Source organism: Tamandua tetradactyla, chromosome 4 (genome assembly GCF_023851605.1).
Source record: "Tamandua tetradactyla isolate mTamTet1 chromosome 4, mTamTet1.pri, whole genome shotgun sequence".
NCBI lineage: Eukaryota > Metazoa > Chordata > Mammalia > Pilosa > Myrmecophagidae > Tamandua > Tamandua tetradactyla.
In genome coordinates this window covers 1,707,218-1,733,681 of record NC_135330.1, presented here as the reverse complement: position 1 = coordinate 1,733,681, position 26,464 = coordinate 1,707,218, and the positions used below count along the sequence as shown (strand labels likewise).

The window sequence follows — 26,464 nt, the reverse complement described above, 5'->3', positions numbered from 1 at the left end:
CGTCCCTGGGTGGGCTCGAACCACCAACCTTTCGGTTAACAGCCGAACGCGCTCACCGATTGCGCCACAGAGACCCAGCGATGCGCGTTCTCGAGAAGGGTCCTGACCGGCGCCTGCTTCCACCCGCTCGCTCAGCACAGCTACGCCCTCCGCACATGGGCTGAAGCGTCTTTGAACACGCAGTCCACCAGGGGCTTTGCGGACAGGCGCTTACAGCTCTTCTGGAACAATTCCTAGGTGAGGCGCTCCTGCTGTGACAGACAGGAAGATGCCAAACTTCATAAACCTGCCCAAAGTTTCCCAACGCTGTGCTCGCGTCCAGCCCCACGAACGGGTGTGAGAGTGTGTTCACTCCCCATCTTCACCAGGGTTGGGGTTTTTCAGTCTTTATCGTTTGACCCCCTCTACTGGGAGAGGCGGGGACTCTGCGGTTTTCCAATCCTTTCCCCTGACACCTGAGCACAGAGAGCACCCATTGACGTGCCCGTTTCCGTAGGGCCATCTGCGTCTGTCCTTCTGACACGTCTCTCGTCTGACCTTCTGACACGTCTCTCATCTTCCGTCCACTTAAAGAACTTGGGTGGTTTGATGTTATTTTCAGGGTGGAGGAGCTCCTTGCACCTTCCTGATACAGGCCCCGGGAAGGGCCGGGAGGGCAGCACGTGCTGGCGAGGGGTTCAGAGGGAGGGACCCCTTCTAACCCCGTTCCCCCCTGTGCAACCGCCTCCGCAGCTCGGGGACGCCCGGGGCAGTGCGGGAAAATGGCCCCTGAAGTGTATCGGGACCGATGAAAGAACCGAAAGAGGTGCGAGTTCCGGAGAAGGCGAGCGCGGTCTGCAGCCGCGTCTGCTGTCAGGAACCGGGTGTGTCGGGTCATTCTACTGGGACCGAGTCGGCCCAGGCCAGGGCTGCCCCCGACCGTCCCTCAAGGCACGGGCCAGCCCTGCGCAAAGAACTGCCCGACCCCAAACATCAGCAGAGCCCAGGCTGAGAAACCCTAGTGCAGACCCGTGTCCACACTTGAGTGACGGGAAAACGTGAATTGCTAATTGGATATTGGGTCTGAGGAAGAACCAGCGTCTAGTTTTCCGGCACTCAGCATAGATGGACTGTGCGCGACCCACTCGGGGAAAACCGCGGGGGCGGCAGGTTGTAGGAGAAGCTCAGGAGCTCGGTGCAGCCCCCGAGGCCTGCTGGAAGGAGCTCCCCGCCCAGGATGTCTCCCTTTCTGCAGCCATCAGAGTCCTTGTTGAGGATGGAGATGTCGGGCTCTCTGTCACGGCCCCCTTCTCTCCCTGGGCGCCTCCCCTCCAGCCTCCTCCCCTCACCTGCTGCCCACGTCTGGATAGCCAACCCCTCTCGCTCCGCAGCATCTGTGGGTCCCTTCCAAGCTCAGCCAGGAGACCCGCCTCGCTCCATGGCTGGGGGGACCGGCGGGACCTCGGGGCAGGACACTCGCAGCAGAGCGCTCGGTGCGTGGCGGGCGGGAAAAGCTGGGGTCCGGCCTTCCGGGAGATTCCAGGAGGAGCGCGGCACCGGGGAGGTAGGTGACCCGGGAGGCCCAGGTCTCAGGGCACAGGTATAGACACCCGAAGAAGCCACGGCGGGGCACCTTCGGTGTCTCCCTGGTGGTCTAGTGGCTAGGATTCGGCCCTTTCACCGCCGCGGCCCGGGTTCGATTCCCGGCCAGGGAAGGCTGTTTTGCAGGTTTCCTTCCCACGCGGGATCCTTCCTTTTCTCCCCGGATTTAGTACCTGTTTGTACTTCCCAGGAAGCCCGAGGTCTGCCCACGTCCTCACCAATCGATGCTGCGGAGAAGCGGCCCTGGCTTTCCAGACCTACTGACCCGACGGTCCAGGCCGACGCGGCCATGCAGAGGTCACAGCCCTGTCCGCCACCCCCAGGAGCGCGCACTTCTCCGCTGCAGCCCGGTGGAGCCGTTGGGGCTGAGCTCGGAACAACCGAGGCCGAGGCCGCCGCCACGTCCTGGCGACCGCGCCTCCTTGGAAATGAGGTGGTCAGCGCCGGCCCCTCGGCTGCGTGTGCTGGTGACCCGCTTACTGGGCGACGAGGGGGAGGAGGCTGGGGGCGACGCCCGTGGGGGGAGGGGCGGCGGCGGAAATCCTGGAGGGCTGCGTGGCGAGGGTGTGCATGGAGTGAGCGGGGCGGGAGCCGGGCAGGCAGCTGGGGAGCTTCGCGGAGACGGAGAAGTGTCGTCAGCACCCCGGGCAAGGGCAAGTGGAGGAGTGATCCCCGGTCGGTGAGAAGGACGGTGGGTCCCGCCACCCAAAACCCGCACCAGACCATGGACGGCCCAGTCCGCACCTCGGAAGACCCCGCCGAGGCCCGCGCACGTCTTCTCTCTCCCGCGCCGTCCTCCCGGGAGGAGTGGAGGGGAACGTCCTGTCCGCTGTGGCCCTGGAGGGGAGCCGGACCAGGGCGCGGAGGCCGAGCCCCGAGGAGGCGGCCCCGGCGGGACGCGGGGGCTCGGGAGCGACTGCGGAGAGCCGGTCGGGAGGACGGCGGGGGGCGGGGAGCGGGCACCGCGCGGGGACAGGCGGGGGGGGGCGGGGGCCGCGCTGGGCCAGCGACGTGCGCGCGCACACTTCCCCGGGGGGCGCCCCGGGAGGGAAGGCGGTTCTCCCGGGGCCAGGCTGGCCCGTGGCTCTTCGGAAGCTGCCGACCCTGCGATTTCCCCTCCTGGGGGAACCTCCCTGCAGATTTGTGGGCGGGACGGGGAGGGTGTGTGTGTGTGTGTGTGTGTGTGTGTGTGTGTGTGTGTGTGTGCGGTGTTGAGTGTGTGTGGGGGGTGGGGGTGTGGTGTGTGTGTGGTGTTGAGTGGGGGGTGTGTGGTGTGTGTGTGTGTGTGGTGTTGAGTGTGTGGGGGGGTGTGGTGTGTGTGTGCGCGTGTGTGTGTGTGTTGAGGGGTGTGGGGGTGTGGCGGTGTGGGCGGGTGTTTGCGGGGGTCTGCGCACGTCCCCGCCCTTGTGCCTTTGCGTCCGGCCCCCGCGTGTTTCCCGCCAGCCTTTCCCTCCCCGGCGCGGGCCGTCGCTTCTCCGCTTCCCGCAGCTTCGGGCCGTTGTCCCCGCGGCCGCTTTCACTCCCCGCTCAGCCCCCGAGCGCGGAAGGGGCCGGGGCCCCCGGGAACCAGCAGCCTGAGCGTCTTCCACCGCGCCGACTCCCAGCTCCCAGCGACGACGCCCAGCTCGCGACCCCGCTGTTGGCCTCGGGCCCCTGCCCCCAACCGGGCAGAGATTCGTGTTTTCTGGCTTGGGAAACGTCGACGGCGGTCCCCGAAGCCCTACCATTTCTCGATCTCCGAATTTGAGCAAACGGCTCTTTCCCCAAAAGCGGGAAAATCATTTAACTCGCGACGGTCGCCTCGCTCAGGGTTCAGGCTCTGAGATACAGCATCTCGAATGCGGGCCCCGCGGCCGCAGCGCCTTCCCTCCCAGCGGGCCTCGGCGTCGCCTCCTCCCCGCCTGTCGTCGCGGACCCTGGCGCCGGGGCGCGTGTCTGTCCCCCGACGTTTCCCTCCAGTCTGCACACCGGCAGCGGGCGGGACGCCCTGGGTTTCCCAGATCCCGCGAGGGGCAGGTGGCAGGAGACGCGGGCGCACGGGGACAGTCTGCAGCTCCCCGGGGGCGGGCCGCCCCTCCGGCTTCTGCAGGGGAAGGACAACTGCCCCCTCTGTCCTACCGAAGAAGGACCCTACAACGTCCCGGCGCCCTTCATTCGAACTGGGCCCTCCAGTCTCTGGGGAGAGAGTCTCTTCGTCCAGGCGCGTCCGCGTCTCCAGCTGGGCCGGGCAGGCCATGGCGAGCCCGGCGCCGGCTGCCTAGTGAACGCAGCCTCCTCCTCCCGACGGCGGGCCCTGGACGGCGGCTGTGCAAGGAGCTCTGCATCCACTGCACCAGGAGACTGATTGCAGGGAATGAAAACTGACACAATCATCCCCCAACTCTTTTAAAACTGCACGTCCAAAGGGGACCCTACAAAGGGAGTCAGAGTGAAAGAGGGAGAGAGAAAGAGAGAAATTAAGTCTTTTCTGCAGGGAGAATCTGTTTCCATCCTATGGCCTTTTGCTGTGACCGAACAGACAGGTAAACCTCTCCAGACCCTACCGTGCTGGTTGGAATGTGGGGAGGACCCCAGCAATGCCATGTCCTTTGGTCCTCATTCAGTATTGCTGGGTGCGAGCCTTTTGATGATTCGTAGAGATGTGATCCACCCAATCGTGGGTGCAACTTTTGATTAGATGGTTTCCACGGAGATGCGTCTCCAGCCATTCCAGGTGGGGTTGCTTATGGAGCCCTTTAAGAAAGAACCATTTTGGAAAAAGCTACAAACAGCCAGATACCTTTGGAGAAGAACAGGAAAACGCCCCCGGGGGAGGGGCATGAAACAAGAAGGCTGGAGAGAAACCTGGCAGGATTTACCATGCTCGCCATGTGCCTTTCCAACTGAGAGAGAAACCCTGAATGTCATCAGCCTTCCTGAACCAAAATAGCCTTCCCTGGATGCCTTAGGTTGGACATTTCTATAGCCTTGCTTTAATCCTGGACATCTTCACAGCCTCACAGCAGCAAACTTGCAACTTATTAAATTCCCCCTTTTTAAACGCCATTCCGTTTCTTGTTTATGGCATCCAGCAGCTTTCAAACTAGAACACCTTCTTTTCTCTGTAAACCGCCTTGACGGCTTTGTTAAAACTCCTCCATGACACGCTGAGCCAGAAAACTTTGAAAAGGCAACCAAAAGAGAGGGTTCCAGTACGATAAAGGGGGAAATCAAACTGCCCTTGAAAAGGGATCTCAGGCAGATGAGGGACCACCCGAGCGACGGTGAGATCCGCGTGGGCTGCCCTGCCTCCCCCGCCGGGCGGCCGCCCTGACACTCCGCGTTGGCGGGCGGCCTCCCGGCTGGCTTGTCGTCAGACTGCTCAGTAGAGGCCGCCCAGGGGGGTGCAGGCCTGGGTTGGAAGTTCTAGAGTTTCCATCCGTCAAATGCGTCTGCCTCGGTACCGGCTGAAGCCCGAAGGCGAGACTGAAGGCCTGGCCTTCAATCGAGTGGCGAGAACGGACGGCAGCGGCCGGCGCAGAGGCATCCCCGCCGTCGGGGAGGGCAACGCGGGGACGTCGAGGCGTGCGCAGCCCCGGGACGCGGCCCAGCGGGACCCGCCGCCTCCTGCCGCTCCGGGCGCTGGAGAGCCTGTCCCAGGGAGCTCGGTTCCGGAACCACCAGGGGCGGAGGCTGCGCCCGGCGTGTGGGGCTCAGGTCGTCGCCGGGAGGTGGAAAAAGCCTCAGCCAGGGCCCAGCGGCCGCGGCCGTGTGCGAGGCGCGAAAGACGGTGCGGCGTCCTCCCGGGCCTTTTCCACCGCTTTGCTGCGGGCGTTGAAATTCGAAACCAGTTGCATTTGGTACATTGCAAACTCTAAGAGTCGGGGAGCGCAGGGGGTAGCTTTGCAGGAATGTATCGGGACCCTGTTCTGTCACCCTGTTTCCGTGGTGTAGTGGTTATCACGTTCGCCTCACACGCGAAAGGTCCCCGGTTCGAAACCGGGCGGAAACAGCTCCCTTTTCTGCTTCTACATTCCCAGTTCCCAAACTCTGGCGGTTGGCTCCACGGAGCTCGCTTGAGAGAGGAGGCCCGAGGCACCTGCAGTCAGGGTCCTCTGTGGCCTCTGGCCTTAGCACCCTTCTTTCTCCAGTTCAAGTGTCCTTACCAAGCGGCTTCTTCACCTCTCAGTTCACTCCAGCTATCTAACTGCCTAACCTGTTGTCACTAGCAGAAAGTCTTGTGTTGTGTACCTTACAGTGAGTCCTCAAATACAATAAGACAGTCCTCCACTTCTCCCTACAGGGCTCGATACATTTTGAAATGTCTGCAATCCTGCATAGCCGTCACGCAGACATCGCACTGCATTGTCACTGTCTTCTGTCCAGGGTGGACACGGGTGTGCACGTGTACTGGGTGCCCCCTTGTGACCACATTCCTCGGTTGTCACCTCAGAGGAGAACATGTCCACTGTCTTCTCTCAGTGTGGACACGGGTGTGCATGTGTACTGGGTGCCCCCTTGTGACCACATTCCTCAGTTGTCACCTCAGGGGAGAACGTGTCCACTGTCTTCTCTCAGTGTGGACACGGGTGTGCACGTGTACTGGGTGCCCCCTTGTGACCACACATCCTCAGTTGTTAGCTCAGGGGAGAACGTGTCCACTGTCTTCTCTCAGTGTGGACATGGGTGTGCACGTGTACTGGGTGCCCCCTTGTGACCACATTCCTCAGTTGTCACCTCAGGGGAGAACGTGTCCACTGTCCACAAGGCTGACGAAGAAGCAGAAGGCCTGCCAACACTGGGCGCTGAGTTGGGATGTTCCTGAGAAACAACAGACAAACCCAGCAGACTCACTTTTCAGGCAGGGCTTTCCTTTCAGGAAAAGTTTCCTTTAGTTATTTAAGACCAGGAAATGTAAAGGACTTGTGATAGTTATAATTTCCTCTCCTAGGAAAGATAGAGTCCTATGTTGCAAATTGGAGATAGACGAAGAGTTGACATCTTCTGCTTATGAAAAGACGTGGATGTCAGAATAGGGTACAGAATGGGGAAGAAAAGCCTGGAGCCAGAAAACTGATGGCAAGCCCTGGGAGTGGATGTCAGAAAGAAAACACGCTGGATGGGCATATCCAGGGAAGGTGAACCCATCTCGGGGAAGGTGAACCCATCTCGGGGAGGTGGTGCAGGTGAGCTTGCTGTGTTTATCATATAGGATTTTGGAATACATAAAAAGACACAAGTCCAATGTTCACTAGTGAACCTCCTAGACTCATCTTAGTTCCAGAAAAAGTGCATTTAGAAAGTAGATGAGACCAAGCTGGGTGTTGATCTGGGAAAATGCAATTAAAATTAAGGGCGGAGTGGATGTGACAGTGGCACCAAGAATGGCTTTTCCAATTGTAGCGGTTTCCCCATTTCCTTACACCGGATCCTTCTCCAAGTAAGAACAGTTGCTTCTTTGGGATCCGCAGAGCTCCTGGAAGCAGATGCTCAAATGCTCTTCATCACAGGAGACAGGATTGCACACTCCTCCTGGACTGGCCCAGGGAGTCTGCTCTGTGCCCTTTGACAGAGGAGGAGGGAACCCCAGGCACCATCTCCAGCTGGCCTCTTTCAGGCATGTACTTTAGGTTCCCTAGGTGGGGCTGGGGGAATGTAGAAGCAGAAAAGGGAGCTGTTTCCGCCCGGTTTCGAACCGGGGACCTTTCGCGTGTGAGGCGAACGTGATAACCACTACACCACGGAAACAGGGTGACAGAACAGGGTCCCGATACATTCCTGCAAAGCTACCCCCTGCGCTCCCCGACTCTTAGAGTTTGCAATGTACCAAATGCAACTGGTTTCGAATTTCAACGCCCGCAGCAAAGCGGTGGAAAAGGCCCGGGAGGACGCCGCACCGTCTTTCGCGCCTCGCACACGGCCGCGGCCGCTGGGCCCTGGCTGAGGCTTTTTCCACCTCCCGGCGACGACCTGAGCCCCACACGCCGGGCGCAGCCTCCGCCCCTGGTGGTTCCGGAACCGAGCTCCCTGGGACAGGCTCTCCAGCGCCCGGAGCGGCAGGAGGCGGCGGGTCCCGCTGGGCCGCGTCCCGGGGCTGCGCACGCCTCGACGTCCCCGCGTTGCCCTCCCCGACGGCGGGGATGCCTCTGCGCCGGCCGCTGCCGTCCGTTCTCGCCACTCGATTGAAGGCCAGGCCTTCAGTCTCGCCTTCGGGCTTCAGCCGGTACCGAGGCAGACGCATTTGACGGATGGAAACTCTAGAACTTCCAACCCAGGCCTGCACCCCCCTGGGCGGCCTCTACTGAGCAGTCTGACGACAAGCCAGCCGGGAGGCCGCCCGCCAACGCGGAGTGTCAGGGCGGCCGCCCGGCGGGGGAGGCAGGGCAGCCCACGCGGATCTCACCGTCGCTCGGGTGGTCCCTCATCTGCCTGAGATCCCTTTTCAAGGGCAGTTTGATTTCCCCCTTTATCGTACTGGAACCCTCTCTTTTGGTTGCCTTTTCAAAGTTTTCTGGCTCAGCGTGTCATGGAGGAGTTTTAACAAAGCCGTCAAGGCGGTTTACAGAGAAAAGAAGGTGTTCTAGTTTGAAAGCTGCTGGATGCCATAAACAAGAAACGGAATGGCGTTTAAAAAGGGGGAATTTAATAAGTTGCAAGTTTGCTGCTGTGAGGCTGTGAAGATGTCCAGGATTAAAGCAAGGCTATAGAAATGTCCAACCTAAGGCATCCAGGGAAGGCTATTTTGGTTCAGGAAGGCTGATGACATTCAGGGTTTCTCTCTCAGTTGGAAAGGCACATGGCGAGCATGGTGAATCCTGCCAGGTTTCTCTCCAGCCTTCTTGTTTCATGCCCCTCCCCCGGGGGCGTTTTCCTGTTCTTCTCCAAAGGTATCTGGCTGTTTGTAGCTTTTTCCAAAATGGTTCTTTCTTAAAGGGCTCCATAAGCAACCCCACCTGGAATGGCTGGAGACGCATCTCCGTGGAAACCATCTAATCAAAAGTTGCACCCACGATTGGGTGGATCACATCTCTACGAATCATCAAAAGGCTCGCACCCAGCAATACTGAATGAGGACCAAAGGACATGGCATTGCTGGGGTCCTCCCCACATTCCAACCAGCACGGTAGGGTCTGGAGAGGTTTACCTGTCTGTTCGGTCACAGCAAAAGGCCATAGGATGGAAACAGATTCTCCCTGCAGAAAAGACTTAATTTCTCTCTTTCTCTCTCCCTCTTTCACTCTGACTCCCTTTGTAGGGTCCCCTTTGGACGTGCAGTTTTAAAAGAGTTGGGGGATGATTGTGTCAGTTTTCATTCCCTGCAATCAGTCTCCTGGTGCAGTGGATGCAGAGCTCCTTGCACAGCCGCCGTCCAGGGCCCGCCGTCGGGAGGAGGAGGCTGCGTTCACTAGGCAGCCGGCGCCGGGCTCGCCATGGCCTGCCCGGCCCAGCTGGAGACGCGGACGCGCCTGGACGAAGAGACTCTCTCCCCAGAGACTGGAGGGCCCAGTTCGAATGAAGGGCGCCGGGACGTTGTAGGGTCCTTCTTCGGTAGGACAGAGGGGGCAGTTGTCCTTCCCCTGCAGAAGCCGGAGGGGCGGCCCGCCCCCGGGGAGCTGCAGACTGTCCCCGTGCGCCCGCGTCTCCTGCCACCTGCCCCTCGCGGGATCTGGGAAACCCAGGGCGTCCCGCCCGCTGCCGGTGTGCAGACTGGAGGGAAACGTCGGGGGACAGACACGCGCCCCGGCGCCAGGGTCCGCGACGACAGGCGGGGAGGAGGCGACGCCGAGGCCCGCTGGGAGGGAAGGCGCTGCGGCCGCGGGGCCCGCATTCGAGATGCTGTATCTCAGAGCCTGAACCCTGAGCGAGGCGACCGTCGCGAGTTAAATGATTTTCCCGCTTTTGGGGAAAGAGCCGTTTGCTCAAATTCGGAGATCGAGAAATGGTAGGGCTTCGGGGACCGCCGTCGACGTTTCCCAAGCCAGAAAACACGAATCTCTGCCCGGTTGGGGGCAGGGGCCCGAGGCCAACAGCGGGGTCGCGAGCTGGGCGTCGTCGCTGGGAGCTGGGAGTCGGCGCGGTGGAAGACGCTCAGGCTGCTGGTTCCCGGGGGCCCCGGCCCCTTCCGCGCTCGGGGGCTGAGCGGGGAGTGAAAGCGGCCGCGGGGACAACGGCCCGAAGCTGCGGGAAGCGGAGAAGCGACGGCCCGCGCCGGGGAGGGAAAGGCTGGCGGGAAACACGCGGGGGCCGGACGCAAAGGCACAAGGGCGGGGACGTGCGCAGACCCCCGCAAACACCCGCCCACACCGCCACACCCCCACACCCCTCAACACACACACACACGCGCACACACACACCACACCCCCCCACACACTCAACACCACACACACACACACACCACACACCCCCCACTCAACACCACACACACACCACACCCCCACCCCCCACACACACTCAACACCGCACACACACACACACACACACACACACACACACACACACACACACACACCCTCCCCGTCCCGCCCACAAATCTGCAGGGAGGTTCCCCCAGGAGGGGAAATCGCAGGGTCGGCAGCTTCCGAAGAGCCACGGGCCAGCCTGGCCCCGGGAGAACCGCCTTCCCTCCCGGGGCGCCCCCCGGGGAAGTGTGCGCGCGCACGTCGCTGGCCCAGCGCGGCCCCCGCCCCCCCCGCCTGTCCCCGCGCGGTGCCCGCTCCCCGCCCCCCGCCGTCCTCCCGACCGGCTCTCCGCAGTCGCTCCCGAGCCCCCGCGTCCCGCCGGGGCCGCCTCCTCGGGGCTCGGCCTCCGCGCCCTGGTCCGGCTCCCCTCCAGGGCCACAGCGGACAGGACGTTCCCCTCCACTCCTCCCGGGAGGACGGCGCGGGAGAGAGAAGACGTGCGCGGGCCTCGGCGGGGTCTTCCGAGGTGCGGACTGGGCCGTCCATGGTCTGGTGCGGGTTTTGGGTGGCGGGACCCACCGTCCTTCTCACCGACCGGGGATCACTCCTCCACTTGCCCTTGCCCGGGGTGCTGACGACACTTCTCCGTCTCCGCGAAGCTCCCCAGCTGCCTGCCCGGCTCCCGCCCCGCTCACTCCATGCACACCCTCGCCACGCAGCCCTCCAGGATTTCCGCCGCCGCCCCTCCCCCCACGGGCGTCGCCCCCAGCCTCCTCCCCCTCGTCGCCCAGTAAGCGGGTCACCAGCACACGCAGCCGAGGGGCCGGCGCTGACCACCTCATTTCCAAGGAGGCGCGGTCGCCAGGACGTGGCGGCGGCCTCGGCCTCGGTTGTTCCGAGCTCAGCCCCAACGGCTCCACCGGGCTGCAGCGGAGAAGTGCGCGCTCCTGGGGGTGGCGGACAGGGCTGTGACCTCTGCATGGCCGCGTCGGCCTGGACCGTCGGGTCAGTAGGTCTGGAAAGCCAGGGCCGCTTCTCCGCAGCATCGATTGGTGAGGACGTGGGCAGACCTCGGGCTTCCTGGGAAGTACAAACAGGTACTAAATCCGGGGAGAAAAGGAAGGATCCCGCGTGGGAAGGAAACCTGCAAAACAGCCTTCCCTGGCCGGGAATCGAACCCGGGCCGCGGCGGTGAAAGGGCCGAATCCTAGCCACTAGACCACCAGGGAGACACCGAAGGTGCCCCGCCGTGGCTTCTTCGGGTGTCTATACCTGTGCCCTGAGACCTGGGCCTCCCGGGTCACCTACCTCCCCGGTGCCGCGCTCCTCCTGGAATCTCCCGGAAGGCCGGACCCCAGCTTTTCCCGCCCGCCACGCACCGAGCGCTCTGCTGCGAGTGTCCTGCCCCGAGGTCCCGCCGGTCCCCCCAGCCATGGAGCGAGGCGGGTCTCCTGGCTGAGCTTGGAAGGGACCCACAGATGCTGCGGAGCGAGAGGGGTTGGCTATCCAGACGTGGGCAGCAGGTGAGGGGAGGAGGCTGGAGGGGAGGCGCCCAGGGAGAGAAGGGGGCCGTGACAGAGAGCCCGACATCTCCATCCTCAACAAGGACTCTGATGGCTGCAGAAAGGGAGACATCCTGGGCGGGGAGCTCCTTCCAGCAGGCCTCGGGGGCTGCACCGAGCTCCTGAGCTTCTCCTACAACCTGCCGCCCCCGCGGTTTTCCCCGAGTGGGTCGCGCACAGTCCATCTATGCTGAGTGCCGGAAAACTAGACGCTGGTTCTTCCTCAGACCCAATATCCAATTAGCAATTCACGTTTTCCCGTCACTCAAGTGTGGACACGGGTCTGCACTAGGGTTTCTCAGCCTGGGCTCTGCTGATGTTTGGGGTCGGGCAGTTCTTTGCGCAGGGCTGGCCCGTGCCTTGAGGGACGGTCGGGGGCAGCCCTGGCCTGGGCCGACTCGGTCCCAGTAGAATGACCCGACACACCCGGTTCCTGACAGCAGACGCGGCTGCAGACCGCGCTCGCCTTCTCCGGAACTCGCACCTCTTTCGGTTCTTTCATCGGTCCCGATACACTTCAGGGGCCATTTTCCCGCACTGCCCCGGGCGTCCCCGAGCTGCGGAGGCGGTTGCACAGGGGGGAACGGGGTTAGAAGGGGTCCCTCCCTCTGAACCCCTCGCCAGCACGTGCTGCCCTCCCGGCCCTTCCCGGGGCCTGTATCAGGAAGGTGCAAGGAGCTCCTCCACCCTGAAAATAACATCAAACCACCCAAGTTCTTTAAGTGGACGGAAGATGAGAGACGTGTCAGAAGGTCAGACGAGAGACGTGTCAGAAGGACAGACGCAGATGGCCCTACGGAAACGGGCACGTCAATGGGTGCTCTCTGTGCTCAGGTGTCAGGGGAAAGGATTGGAAAACCGCAGAGTCCCCGCCTCTCCCAGTAGAGGGGGTCAAACGATAAAGACTGAAAAACCCCAACCCTGGTGAAGATGGGGAGTGAACACACTCTCACACCCGTTCGTGGGGCTGGACGCGAGCACAGCGTTGGGAAACTTTGGGCAGGTTTATGAAGTTTGGCATCTTCCTGTCTGTCACAGCAGGAGCGCCTCACCTAGGAATTGTTCCAGAAGAGCTGTAAGCGCCTGTCCGCAAAGCCCCTGGTGGACTGCGTGTTCAAAGACGCTTCAGCCCATGTGCGGAGGGCGTAGCTGTGCTGAGCGAGCGGGTGGAAGCAGGCGCCGGTCAGGACCCTTCTCGAGAACGCGCATCGCTGGGTCTCTGTGGCGCAATCGGTGAGCGCGTTCGGCTGTTAACCGAAAGGTTGGTGGTTCGAGCCCACCCAGGGACGCTTGTCTTCCTTTGTAAGGGTCAGGTTTTTCCCGGCCGCTCATCCTTCCCCGTGCTTCCCGCCACGGGCCTGCCAACACGCAGTCCTCTCAGTTATCGGGTCCCCAAGAAGAAACTTGGGGGGCTAGACTCATCCTTTTTTACCTTCTACATGCTTCTTTTTAATTATTATTTTTATTGCGTTATCTTCATATACATACAGTCCATCCGAAGTATTCAGCCAGTGGCTCACAGTATCACATAGTTGTGTATTCACCACCATATTCATTTCTAGGGCTTGTGCATCACTCCAGAAAAATGAAATAAAAACAAAAAAGAAAGAAAATGATACATCCCGTATCCCTTAACCCTCTGCCTCTCATTGACCACTAGTATTTCAGTCTACCAAAAATTTTTAAAAGCCTTACCCCACCTATTATTTATTGATCTTTATTTTTAGACACAAGGTTTTCACAATCACAGGGTCACATTGTAAATGCCATGTAGGCTACCGAATTTTTACAGTCGGTCCTGTTGCACGATCTGTATTCCTTCAGCCCCAAATGCCCACTCTTGCCCCTCTTTCTATCTCCTGATAATTTGCGTTTTTAAGTTTAACTCCCAGTGTTTGCTCATTAATGTTAGTTCACGCGGGGGAGGACATGCAGTATTTGTTCTTTTGTTTCTGGCTAATTTCACTCAGCACAGTGTCCTCAAGGTTCGCCCACATGTTCCGTGCGTCAGGACTTTATTGTCTGGCAGCTGCGTGGTATTCCGTCGCACGGACGTTCCACGGCTTGTTCAGCCCGCCGGTGTGTTGATGGACATTTGCGCCGTTTCCATCTCCTGTCAAGTAACGCTGCTTGATAAACATCAGTGTGCACATGTCCATTTGTGTCCTTGTGCTCAGGTCCTCTGAATAATACATGGATAACGGCATTGCTGGGTCATGTGGCAGTTCTGTGCTCAGCTTCCTGAGGCACCGCCAAAGTGCCGTCCGTCCAGGGCTGAGGTGCACCATTCGACATTCCCACGAAACAGGGGATAAGTGTGGGGTGATTGCCACATCGAGATGGTTATCAAAGCCAAGGGCTGCTGCTTCTCTGTGGTGTAGTCGGCTGTTGCCAAGAAGCTGCTGGTTCGTGCCCAGCCCAGAGGCTTTCAAAATACAAGGTGTGTATCAGGTCCCTTTTCTACCCCACAGCCGTTCTCGACCAACCTTGCCCTCCCTTGTCTCCTGCCTCTCCTACACGACGAGCCTGCAAAACTAGAGTCCGCTCAGTTATTAGCTAATCAAGAAGAAACCTGGGGCACTGGGGGCCTGGAATCACCTTTTTAACCTTCTACATGTTTTATTGACAAAGGAATCTCTACCCTATTTTGTATGTCCTGTTCTTTATTTGGTCCTTCTTATATGCTTTTATCCCCCCACATGCAACACATTTTAATAGGTTGTCAAATACTCAGTTACGGGACTTGCCTACATAGCATCTAAGTGATAAAAAAAAATCATTTTGTATCACATTAGAGGATCATATAGAATAAAAACAGAAATCACACTTGACAATAACTCCAGTAGTCCAAGAATACCCTCACTGATAAAAACTGGAAATACATTTCAATAAGAAACACTAGGACCTTAGACGTTTAAGCTGAGGCAACAGACTAGAGTACGGGCATTAAGTGCATTTACATTCCTCAGGTTCAATAAAGTTTGCATTTCTGCCAGTGGTAACTAATAACAGAATTTCGGGTGCAATGTCACACGCTTTCATAAATCTTCCAGTACAGTCCCAGAGGGAAGTGTCTTTGTGCACGCCATTGTCAGTTACATGCAGCTGCCTCATCCACCACACTGCAGGAGATTTCACTTCATCGTTGAACTGTTAATGTGTTCGGCCAAAATTTAACCCCAATGATAACAATGCTTAAAAACTAAAAAAACAATTCACAATATCTACCAAGAGGTTTAATTGCAGCTGTAGTATTTTTTCTTACTGGAGGCTTGCAAAATAAGTAATGAGAATTTGAACATTAACTCCATAATAGGAAGCTTTAAACATTCCCAAATTATTATTTTTAAAAATATTTTTATTGAGATATCTTCACACACGTTCAGTCCATCCAAGTGTTCAACCATCGGCTCACACTATCACCACTTAGCTGTGTATTCACCACCACAATCATTTTTAGGAGAAAGGCAATCCCAGTTGCCTTTTCAAAGCAGTAATATAGAATTGCTACCTCTAGATAACCAAACTGAAAAAATTCTAAAAGCAATGGACATGTCCTAGACTGTGGAAACAGCATTATAGGATGTAAAGGAAAGAATAATCTGAGCTACAAATAAATTGAGGTTGTCAAAGGCACTGAACAAGAAAAATAATAATTACACAGTGTTGTAAACCATTCTTAAAGCAGGCCAAGTTTTATTTGGTAAGGAAAGCCAAACTGCTAACGAAAATGATAGTAAAATGATACTTTAAAATAATGGACACAATTTCAGAAATACAATTCTTTCATTGCTTTACCTTTTTCCTTCATCCCGGGTCTTCTACAATAATATCCCAGACACTAAGAATAGGTGTGTTTTCACTTGCAAGAGACAATTAAATTGCAACTGAAATAGCTCTAGAAAGAAATTCCTTTTTCTTACATTATTTTATAACCTTGATATATACCCTTAGGTAGATGACAGGAAAAAGCATCATCTTGCAAAATCATAAAATGCTAAATTGTACTCAGTAAAAATTCAGAAAAAAATGCTACTCAGTAAATACAATCTAACAACAACTTGTAGCATCAAGAAGCGTAAGTATGATCTCCACTGACAAATTAAGCAAAGAATGAAGAATAGTAGATTGACAATGCCCCAAGCTCAAGTTAGAGATATTTAATATGCACATTTTCATAACTGCTTCTTAGAAAACTATTTAGATAAATAATCAGAGCAATGATCTTTCATTCATTTGTATTTGTGCAGTTCACATCTAGGATTGCTGTATCTTGGTGGATTGATCACTTTTATTAAAAAATTGCCCTCTCTGTCTCTGGTGATTTTCTTTGCTTTCAAATCTACTTACCTGATACAGTTCATAGCCATTCCCCCTTTCCATTAATGTTTGCATATGTCCTTATCAATCTTACTAGACTTCTATTGCTGCCAGAGCAAATCAGCACAAACTTAGTGACTTGAAAAAATAAATGTATCATCTCACAGTTCTGCAGGTCAGAAGTCTGGCATGACTCTCACTGGGCTGGCGTCAGGTTATCAGCAGGGCTGCACTCGAGGCTCCTGGAGAACGTTGCCAGGTCCTTTCCAGGTCCCGCCAGCGGTTACTCACATTTCTCGTCTAAGGCCCCACTCTTCCGTCTGCAACATCAGCTGCACCTGTCTGACCCTTCTGCAGGCATCTCCCTCTATCCATAGTCACGAGGGGTCTCCTCTTCCCCGGAATCATGTGATTAGATTGGTCCTGCCCAGACTATCCGGTATAATCTCTGCATTTGAGATCCTTCACCTCAATCATTTCTGCAAAGTCCCTTCTGCCGGGTGAGGTAACAGGCTCATCAGTTCCAGGGGCGAGAACTTGAACATCTTTGGGGAATCGCTGTGTTGCCCTCTGCACCGTCCTGCTACTTTTACCCTGCGGATATCACTGCATTTGAAATGTCTTCCTCGTAGAAACCTACAACGGGGTCAAGTTTTTAAATTCACTCTGCCAATCTTGGTCTTTGAATTGGTGTATTCACATCATTTGTATTTGTTGAAGTTGTTAATGTTAGGGCTTAAGTCTACCATTTTATTTTATTTTAGTTTATTTTCTTTTGTTTTCGTTTTCCTTTTTCTTTTTCTTGAAACAATTAATTCAGAATGTACGAACAGACATGGAAAACTTCATCAAAAACCAAATCAGTGAATTGAGGGAGGATAGGAAGAAGGCAAGGAAAGAACGAAAAGAAGAAATGGAAAGTCTGAAAAAAGAAAGAACCTCAGTTGAAAGTTAGCTGCCTTTCCTCTGAAGAACTATATGTTTTTAACTAAATAAATCCCCTTTTATTAAAAGCCAGTCCATTCTGGTGTGCTGCATTCTGGCAGCTTTGACAGACTTGAACACACCCCCTAGTATTTATTTATATTTTTTTGTCTTAGTCATCTGCCCATACACTGAATAAAGGGAGTGTTGTCACAAGGTTCCACAATCACATGATCACACCTTAGAAACTCTGTAGTTATTCTCACAAGGAGTGGAGACAACCGACTCAATAGGTTGAGCCCTCAATCTTGGGGCTTGCCCCTATGAAGCTTATTCCCGGAAAGGAGAAGCTGAATGTACTGCAAATTATGCTGAAAAGTCACCCCCAGAGAGCCTCTGCTTTTTTTTAAAGTTTGTTTTGTTTTGTTTTGTTTTTTTGCATGAGCAGGCATCGGGAATAGAACCCGGGTCTCCAGCATGGCAGGTGAGAATTCTTACACTGAGCACTGTTGCACCGGCCTTTAAAAATATTTTTATTGATAAATGTTCACACACATGCATCCTATACATGGTGTACAATCAGTGGCTCATACTGTCATCACATAGTTGTGTATTCATCACCATGATCATTTCTTAGAACATTTGCTTCACTCCAGAAAAAGAAATAAAAGGAAAACCTCATACATACCATCCCCCTTACCCCTCCTTCTCACTGACCAGTAGTATTTTGATCAACCTAATTTATTTCAGCCTTTGACCCCCATATTTTTTTTTATCTTTATCCATATTTTTTCTCATCTGCCAGTACCCTGCATAAAAGGAGCATCAGACACAAGCTTTTTGCTGTCACACAGTCACATTGCAAATGCTATCTCTTTATGCAATCGTCTTCAAGAATCAAGGCTACTGGAACACAGCTCTACAGTTTCAGGTACTTCCCTCCAGCCTCTCCAATAATATCTGTATAATGCATAAGGATAGCCTCCAGGATAACCCCTCGACTCTGTTTGGAATCTCTCAGCCTCTGAAACTTAGTTCTGTCTCATTTCTCCCTTCCCCCTTTTGGTCCAGAAGCCTTTCTCAATCCCTTGATGCTTGGTTGTGGGTCATCTTGGGATTTCTGTTCCACATTGCCAGGGAGATTTACACCCCTGGGAGTCATGCCCCAGGTGTCGGGGACGGTAGTGAGTTCACCTCCCAAGTCGGCTTGAGAGAGAGACCATACCTCACCAACAAAAGTGGTTCTCTGGGGGTGACTTGTAGGCTTAATTTTAAGTAGGTTTAGCCTATCATTTGCAGAAAAAAGGTTCATAGGGGTGAACCCCAAGATCGAGGGCTGGGCATATTCAATTGGTTGTCCCCACTGTTGTGAGAATAACAGAAATTGTCCAAATGTGGAATTTGAGTATTTCCTCTTTTCCCTCAGCCGTGCAAGGGAACTTTGCAAATACGTCTGTGTTCGCTGCCCAAACTACTCTGGCGTTTATTGGGACATTACACTTACCTGGAAAAACAAGATCTCATGCCCTAGTCAAGATTTCATGTATGTATGGTGTTCAACTAAATCGACCAGTTAAATTAGGAAATGTACTACCCAAACTACAAATTTCACACCAAAAAAACATCTCTCACTGGAGCTGAGCGCCCAGTGGTCCTATTCCCTGGCCCCAGAGTGGCAGCCAGTCTCTCTGGAGCCCTCCTCACTCTGTCCCGTGCACACCCTCATCCGTCCCCCATTCTTGTCTCTTCCCCTCAGGGCAGTCTCTCTGCCCTCTAGAGTGCATGCAGCCTGGCGGTTCTTTCCGCCTTCCCTGGGCCACCCTAACGGTAACCCTAACCCTTCGTGAGGAGCAGGAATAAACCCTCCGCATGCGACAGCCTCGCGCCCCAGTCCGTTCTACTTGGGTTCTCAGGAGCTGAAGGCACAGAGACTCCCCCAAGAGGAGGGGAGGTGCAGGCCAGTCTTCCCCTTGGAGGTGGGGTCCCCTGCTGGGTCTGCTCTCAGGAGTTCCCGGAAATTGCAGGTGGTTTTTGTGAAGCTCTCGCACTTGAATGAGTGGGAAGGATGCCCACAAAAACGCATCAATAGTACTTTGAGATATAATTTTCCGTCGATATGGATATACATACCACACATATGCATTTTCGTATGGTCTTGTTCATGTAAATTTTATATCCTGTATAATGTGTTTCACAGTATTTTTCTGTCCCCCAAGAGAATTGGCTTCATCACACCCTACACTTTGAACTATTTTGTAACCCAGAGAAAGAAGTGTTCATGAGAGCCAGACACTTGTACAGCCTCGTTGTGTGTCCGAGCTCTGCGTGGCCTGCCCCCGCACCCCCCACCACGCAGAGCTCCTGTGGGTCCCTGAGTGCCCCACGCCCTTCAGGGCTCCCTGTCCAGTCCACACCTGCAGCTCGGCTGCCTCTCGGAAGCCCTCCTGCTTCCCCCAGTGGCGTCCTCAGTCCTTCCCGGCTCCTCAGCGCACACACCCCTACTCTTCAACCCCTGGATTCCATCAAATGTAGGGTTTCCTTTTTTCTCTCACAAATAAATCGACACAGGCAACGACCAGGTGCTATTCCTCTCTGCACCCTCAAAGGCCGTTGGTTTCTGATGCAGACACATGCCCAAACAAATAACGAGTGACAAGGCGAATTAATGCAAACAGAAGAACTAGTCCAAGAGGCGAGAGTGCTCGTGTGAGGTCCCAGGTCCCCCACTGGGCTCTGCGTGACCAGGGACACAACTGCCCCCTGGTCTCAGGGTCGGGAGCATCACGAGAGATGATGGCGATGAACCTGCCATTCAAACAGCAGGAGGGCGTGGGGCGTGGGCAGATTTAGAGCCGAGGTGGAGACTGGGGGCCCCAGAAACCTAGGAGGTGGCAGGTGTATTGAAAATAGCCCCGGACTGGGAACCAGGAAACCCGGGTCTCCTGACCAGCTGTTCTTCTGAATGATGAGGCGATGCGATTATCTCCAGGGGAGGAGAAAACTCCCGCATCTGGGGCCGCAAGAAGCCGGGCCACTGCTGAAGTGGGAGCGCGGCACTGCAGGAGGCAAAGGGCCGGGAAGCCCCAGAGCAGAGCAAGAATCTGCAGGTTGGGGCCCTGGGACTGTCCAGGGAAAGGGATGCCCGGGAGACACGGAGTAGAGCAAAAGGACATTCCCGCAGAATTGATTGTGGTCGCCAACTGCCAGCAGACGGAGAGGCCACGATGCTGACGCAGCCACAGCGGTGGCCTCCGCCCAGCAACTGGCCTGGTCGGGGGGTGTCTCGGCCAGGGCCCCCGAGGTCCTCCAGTGGGAGGGCACGGGATGAAGAGGCTCACCTGGCCTCCGAGAGGACCCACTGAGGGCAGCGCGGGGGCGCCAGGGTCTCCCAGTGCAGTGAGGACAGAGCTTTCTCCAGGACGTGCAGTTTGGGCTTCAGTTTTTTTAAGTGGCTATTTCATATTTGTGCTGCGCAGTTTCAACACGTCTGAATAAGTGCTCGGATCACGGACAGCTAGTTCTGCATTAAATCTGTGTATGACTGTGACACTGGTTCCTTTTGTTTGCCTATATCTGGCAAAAAAAAAACTTTTAAAATGTGCCAAAGGTAGCTGGGGAAGAAGCAGACGTGAGTGACTATGAAGTTATATCGGACTCGAGCTGCTGATTGTGGGTCCGTGCGGGTGAGGGACAGTCAGGCGATATCGTGAGGGTGACTCGGAGAAGAAGCTGCTCTCCGTAACCTTGGAGCTCACAGTCTAGAAGAGAGCGGGTGAAAGAAGAAGGTGATAGAAAGGCTAGAGATGAAACTAAGACTGAGGAACAGTAAGGACGCAAGAGAAACAGAGGAAACATCCTTGCCCTCACGGCTGAATACGATCACCACAGAGAACCTGGTATTAACCCTAGAATGGAAACAGGGTGATCCTGGGCAGACAAGGCCAGAAGGCATTTTGTGATGGAGGAAACAGAGCAGACAGGCTGGAACCAGAAAACGGCCTGGGATATGGAGTGATCACAGTTACTTGGAAATACACCTGGGGGTTCAGAGAGAAAAGATGTGAAGCAGGTGGGCAGAGCTCTGGCACAAAGTCACCCAGCAGGTGTCAGCACCTGGGAGGCAGAAGGCGGGGCTGACTCTGACCGGGTGCTGCACGACAGGCGTGGGTGGGGGACGGATGAAGGTGGAGTTGAGCTGTGGTGGTGGACAATGGAAAGCAGGCTGCTGAGAGGAGGTGACACCAGCAGCAGCTGGGAGAAAGAGAGACAAAAAAGAGATCCAGTGAGCCGAGGTCCAGGTGCATTAGAAGGAGAGCTAAAATAGGAGCGAGGGAGAGAACAAGTAGAAAGGAAGACCCGGTGGTCAGAGGGCAGGACACCAGGGAGGGGCAGCCCAGGACTGACAAAACCTAGAGTGGAAATGGGCCACAATGGAGGGAGGAGCAGGTGACTAGGGAGGGAGGGAGTGAGTTTGTCCGTCAGTCGGTTCTTGAGGGTCATCCCCATGGACAGTATCTCGCGTATCTGTGCCCAGGTAGCAGGTTGAACCAAGGAACTGTAGGTCAAGCTGGAGGACGGGTGGACAAGGAGATTGGTGGGAGACCATGAGCGAGAGGGCAGCAGTGTTCAGGGCCAGACGGCATGAGCCCCAAGGAGGGAGTCCAGGGGACGTGGCCTGGGCGTGACCCTGGGGATGGAGGCAAATGCTGACCCCACCTTCCTCCTGACCCTTTCAGGCCTGAGCCCGGGGAGAGAGGAGAGCAGAGCCCACCCCACCCCAGGGGCAGTGCAGACGCCACAAGGGGCCTGGTGCTCGCGGCAGGGCTCTGGGAAGGCCGGCTACGGGCCGCGTTGGTCTGTCCAGCCTCAGTGTCCAGCACAGCACGTGCTAGAACGCAGCAGCCCTCAGTGGTCATCCGCGTCCCCTGCCCCCTCTGTCTGGCCCAACGCTGAGGTTGCTTTTCAGGCCTCCCGCTCAGAAAGGACCCCTCCATCCCCCGTGAGTGCAGGAGCTGGCTTTAGTCCACCTGTCCTCTCACGTGCTCGTGCAGGACTTGCCGATTTGATGACAGATCTTCAGATCTGGAACAGTCCCTCCAGCTTTCTCCGCAGTGCACATATCTCACGCCTCACGTGGGGAGAGCACGTTAGAGCAGGAGTCTCTCTTTTGCACTCTGGTCTCGCTCTTCCTTTCTCTCCGTCTCACACTCATTCACACACTCACACACAAACACACACACACCTGGGCACTCAGACACACCCACGGGCTTCAGGGCCTGGCCTCCAGGATGGGAGGCTAATTCTCAGGACCCTACTGCCTCGTCCCATGCGTGACCTCGGCCCACTGGCCACTGGCTCAAGGGGAAGGTTTCCACTTTTGTCCAGAGTCTCATGGTCTGATTGTCCCACGGCCCCGAGGCACGATGGAGTGAGGGGAGTGGGAGACAAAGTGGGGAGGGGGTGGTAGCATCTGCTCCTTCTTTGCCCTGCTCCACCCCCAACAGCCAGGGCAGTGATGGACAACTCGCTGTCCCCACTGGGCAGCAACCCCTCACATCCAAGCAGACAAGTGCCACTTGGGAGAAAAAGCCCTTGCAGGATCCCAGCTCACCACCTGTAAGGAAAGCCATCTACACCGTGCTGGTAGCAGCAGGGCTGGCCAGCGTGGGGACAGAGGTCAGCTGGTGTGAGAGGGTCATCAGATGCTCAGGACTCGGGGAGGCCTCTCTGGAGAAAATGTGGATGGTTTACAAACCCGAGAGCCCGTGCTTGTCCGTGTGTCCACACAGACCGCCCAACGCGAAGGAGGCAGCAGCACCCGTGTTGGTGGGAGGAGACATTTATTGTTTCTGGGGGTCTCCGGAGGCCTGTGGGTGGGGATCACTGGTCATCTACGGAGCAGGGCGGCGCCCCGTGGCTCTGGTTGTGGTAGTCTGTGGCCACTTCCCCCAGCGCGCAGAGGAACTCGGAAAAGTCGATCTTCTCATCCTTATCCTTGTCCTTTCTCTCAAAGACGTTGTCCAGGTAATCTACCCCCTTTTTTTCCTGTGGGAGAAAGACGCACACCTAGGAAACATGCCACCTCCACCTCGCCCTGCGCTGGGGGGCACGAACGCACCGAGGAGGATGGGGGAAGAGCCTGGAGTGGAACCCAGGGGTGGTGGGCAGGGGGCCCCTCCACGGGCTGATCGGCGTGAGCAGTCACTGGGCCAACCCCGCTGGCTCATTGCCTAAGGTCCTTCCCATTTCAATTCTTTCACATCGAAACCTATCAGTTCTGTTCCATGGAGGCAAGACTCGGTTTTCCGGTCCGTGGCCTGAAACTCTGCGCTATTAGTTCCTCCTAACGGGCAAACGGGCTGGGGATTCTCAATGTGCTTTGCCCACGTGAAGGGCTGCGGCTGTGTTTCTAGGGTTCATGACACTCGCTGTGTTTCCCCCACTTCGGGAAATGTGGAGAGGGACTTCAGGGGCTAACTCTTGGCCCCAGTGCAACCAAACACGTGGAAGGACTCCCCATGGCTGGTGCAGGGGAGACGCGGAGGTGGGGAGCAGGGAGGAGTCAATGGTCCTCAATCAGCACTTCATTTCCTAACAGATGGGCCACTTCTTCTCAACTCTGAAAGCATTTTCAAATGAATCATCTCATTTCAACACCACGACCCCAGGAATGAAGTTCTCCTATCACTTTGTGCAGATGAGAAAACTGAGTGTCAGAGAGCACGGGTAACTGGCCCGGGTCACACTGCAGGGGAGAGGCCGTGGTGGGCAGGGGCCCAGGAATTCCGCTCCCAGGCCTGGTGCCGTGGATGGCACCATCTGCCCCCACATGGGGCTGGCTCTGTCCGGGCCCAGGGCAGCGGTGAGGGGGGTGGAGAGCGAATCAAGCACACACGACCGGCCGGTCCCAGGGAGCACACCCAGCTCCCCACAGGTCCCCACATGTGTCAAGTCCGTGGACTCTGTCCACTCTGTCCACCCTCCGATCCCCACACAGCCACAGCCTCTCCCCGCCCTGGGCAAGGCAAACCCAAGCACTCACACAGGCCTTGAGGAAATTGGGGAAATTCTTCTTCATCATCTTCAAAAAGTTTTCCTTGTCTATCTTATCATCCTCTCCGGTGTATGTGTGAAACAGGTCGACCAGCTCCAGGAAGCTTTTCTCAAGTCTACTGGTGCTCATCTTTGCTTTCAAAGAGTCTGCAGGGAAGGAAGACAACAGCACGTGCTTTCTTTTTATTTCCCCATGATGAGGGTCTGCAGACAAGAACTTAATGGGAATGAGGGAGGTTGGGAAAGGTTTGAGCGATGCGGTTAAGAGAAGTCAAGGCTGGGCTAAGAAATAACAGAAGAAACTTGTGTTCTCCTAAGTGCTGATGTGGGCTGGTCTCCAGAGGTGAAGCGGGAACCAGGTGCTGAGCCCTGGACCCATTCCTGTTGGGCTGTAGAAGAGGAAATGGAGCAGAGGCTGTCCAAGCTGTAGTGAGCGAAAGGAGGGGTTGAGCTGTGTTGGGTGGAGACAAGTCTCCTGGCTCTCTGGACTGGGGAGAGAAACATCCAATCCAGAGGCAAGACGTCCCTACCAACAATAGCTCTTGCTCTGTCCCATTCACCCCACGCCACCCAAGAAATCATCTAAGATGTCCAATCTAGGAATTCAGGTCTGGAATCCTGGGCACAGATCTGGTTTTCTGGGGATCTGGCCTCTGATCGTGCTGGGTTGCTCGAGAAGACCGCAAGGTCCAGCCACATCCCTTGTGATTCAGGTCTCCCCCTGACTGGGGAGAAAGCCTCGCTCAAGCATCTGCTGTCAGAGAGGGCCTTCGCTGTGAGTGTGAGCACCTCTGCACGTGAGCTGGAAAGCCTGGCCACCTTCAGCTCACAAGAGACGCCTTCCTGGAAGTAGGAAGAGGAGATTTAAGCCCACAGTTCACTTCCGGGCTTAAAATGAACAAAAATGATGGCCTGGGTCTCTAAAATGATGGTGAGGGAGAGTGGCGGGGGGTTTTGGTTTATGCACCAGGAAGATTATCTGCCTCTAGTTCCTTCAGTAAAGAGCACCAAGTGGTGCCCCATTTTCAATCAATAGGGAGAGTTGCCAGGAGACAAGTTCTTCTAACAAGAGAGGTTGGAATGCTCTGGACCCGTAGCCCAGGCCGTGCACAATGGCGCACCGTGTCCTCGCCTGAGCCCTTGGGGTGCCCTCTTGTATCCCCTGCGGGCAGCTACTAGGAAACCACCCTCCTCACAAAGGCGAGGCAGCGCCGTGCTGGAGGCCCGGCGAGGGGAGGGGGTGGCCTTGCAGCACCTGCGGTACCTGTGTCCAAGGCCGCAGTCCAAGCCCAGTGCCCGGGCCCATGGGCTATCTCGGCGTCCTAAGGCAGATGTGACTCGGCCCGACCTTCCCGCCCGGGCTGATTCTGATCTCTCTGGGCCCCAACTACTTCCCAGAAGTCCTTTTTGACACCTCTGCCAGGCAGACCACTGCAATCAGGGAGTTAGAGAGCCAGAGGCTAGAGGAGTGGAAGACACTTCACCTAAGATTTCTTGGACAGGCACCTCATGCAGACCCCAAAGGACGCGCGAGATCACCTCCCGAGACCCTCCCTGAGACCGGTGGCCAGAGCGGGAGGACGTGGGTGTTGGTGGGACCAGCACAACGTCCCATCTCCTCAGTGGCGGATCCCCACGTCCTGACCCCTAGGCCGGGTAAGACTCCCACCCCTGCAGGCCGACAGCAGGCTGGGCACTGGGAGATGTCCCAGGGAGGGCAGAGAGACAGGCAGAGACTTACCAGGGCCTGAGGAAGTGCCACAGAGAACGTCGGTGAGCAGAGAGCAGGCCCTCTTATACGGCCCTCCCAGAGGCTGGGCTCCCTGGGCAGTGCTCAGCTGCTCCCTAAATGGTGCCCCAGTGTGGGTGGGGGCCACACCCAGGAGGCTGTGCTCAGCCGTCCTGCCCTGTGCGTGGGCCTCGTGCCTGAGGCCACCTCACAGAACTTCTGCCTGGACCACGCTCCCTGGGGCTGGGCCAGCCAGGGGAATGAGGTCCTCGGACACAGAATGACAGACAGAATCCCAAGAATGACGGAATCCATGGATCAGGGACTGAAGGAACTTCTGTGTATTCACTCTTTTAGTCACTCTGCACAACGGTATTGATGGCTAGTGATAACCACCTCCATTGATCCAGCCTGTAAATCGGCAGGCAGCGCAGTTGCCTTATATGCATTACCTCCTAGAATGCTCATGAGAGGCCCGTAAGTTCTCCTGGGTTCCTAATGACCGTGAGCTAGCTAGGGGGCCTCCCTCCCTTCTCCGTTTGAGGCAATCAGTGCTCAGGTTGGTTCATGACCGAAGGTTACTCAGACAGCATATTGCCAAGTCAGGATTCAAACCCAGGTCAGTTTAACTCCAAAATCTGTTCTTTATCCTATTTCTCTCCAGGTAAGCTTCTGGTCGGGGAGTCTCCAGGCTGGACGGGGGCTGTCAGTGTGCCTGCCCTGCAGGAGCTCAGCTCAGCCTTCTCCAGGGCCTCTGTCCAGGGAGCTGGGTGGGCCCCAGGGACACTGTCCGGTCACGCCTGTGGGGTGGGCCTGGGGGCTGTGGTGTGAGTGGTGGTGGCGGCCGTAGCAGCAGCTCCCCCCAGTCTGGATCCAGCTAAGGGGGTGTGCCCTGGAAACAGGGGTCCTGGAGGAGC

The 26,464-nt window shown here is 56.2% G+C and overlaps 1 protein-coding gene and 4 non-coding genes across 5 annotated transcripts; 2 read left to right on the top strand and 3 right to left on the bottom strand.

The window, feature by feature from the left end:
- On the bottom strand, nt 1-74 carry TRNAN-GUU (transfer RNA asparagine (anticodon GUU)). Its single transcript has one exon. It is a non-coding gene; the product is annotated as a tRNA-Asn (tRNA).
- A 5,425-nt stretch (nt 75-5,499) lies between these two features.
- On the top strand, nt 5,500-5,572 carry TRNAV-CAC (transfer RNA valine (anticodon CAC)). The gene has a single exon. It is a non-coding gene; the product is annotated as a tRNA-Val (tRNA).
- Nucleotides 5,573-7,235: 1,663 nt separating this feature from the next.
- Nucleotides 7,236-7,308, bottom strand: TRNAV-CAC (transfer RNA valine (anticodon CAC)). Its single transcript has one exon. It is a non-coding gene; the product is annotated as a tRNA-Val (tRNA).
- Nucleotides 7,309-12,736: 5,428 nt separating this feature from the next.
- Nucleotides 12,737-12,810, top strand: TRNAN-GUU (transfer RNA asparagine (anticodon GUU)). Its single transcript has one exon. It is a non-coding gene; the product is annotated as a tRNA-Asn (tRNA).
- Nucleotides 12,811-22,588: 9,778 nt separating this feature from the next.
- LOC143678676 (protein S100-A7-like) lies at nt 22,589-25,677 on the bottom strand. Its single transcript, XM_077155648.1, has 3 exons — nt 25,560-25,677; nt 23,808-23,965; nt 22,589-22,810 (listed from the first exon to the last, which is right to left on the bottom strand). The coding sequence occupies exons 2-3, from the start codon at nt 23,946-23,948 to the stop codon at nt 22,646-22,648; spliced, it is 306 nt and encodes a 101-aa protein (XP_077011763.1). The 5' UTR covers nt 23,949-23,965; nt 25,560-25,677; the 3' UTR covers nt 22,589-22,645.
- Between the last annotated feature and the right edge of the window lie 787 nt (nt 25,678-26,464).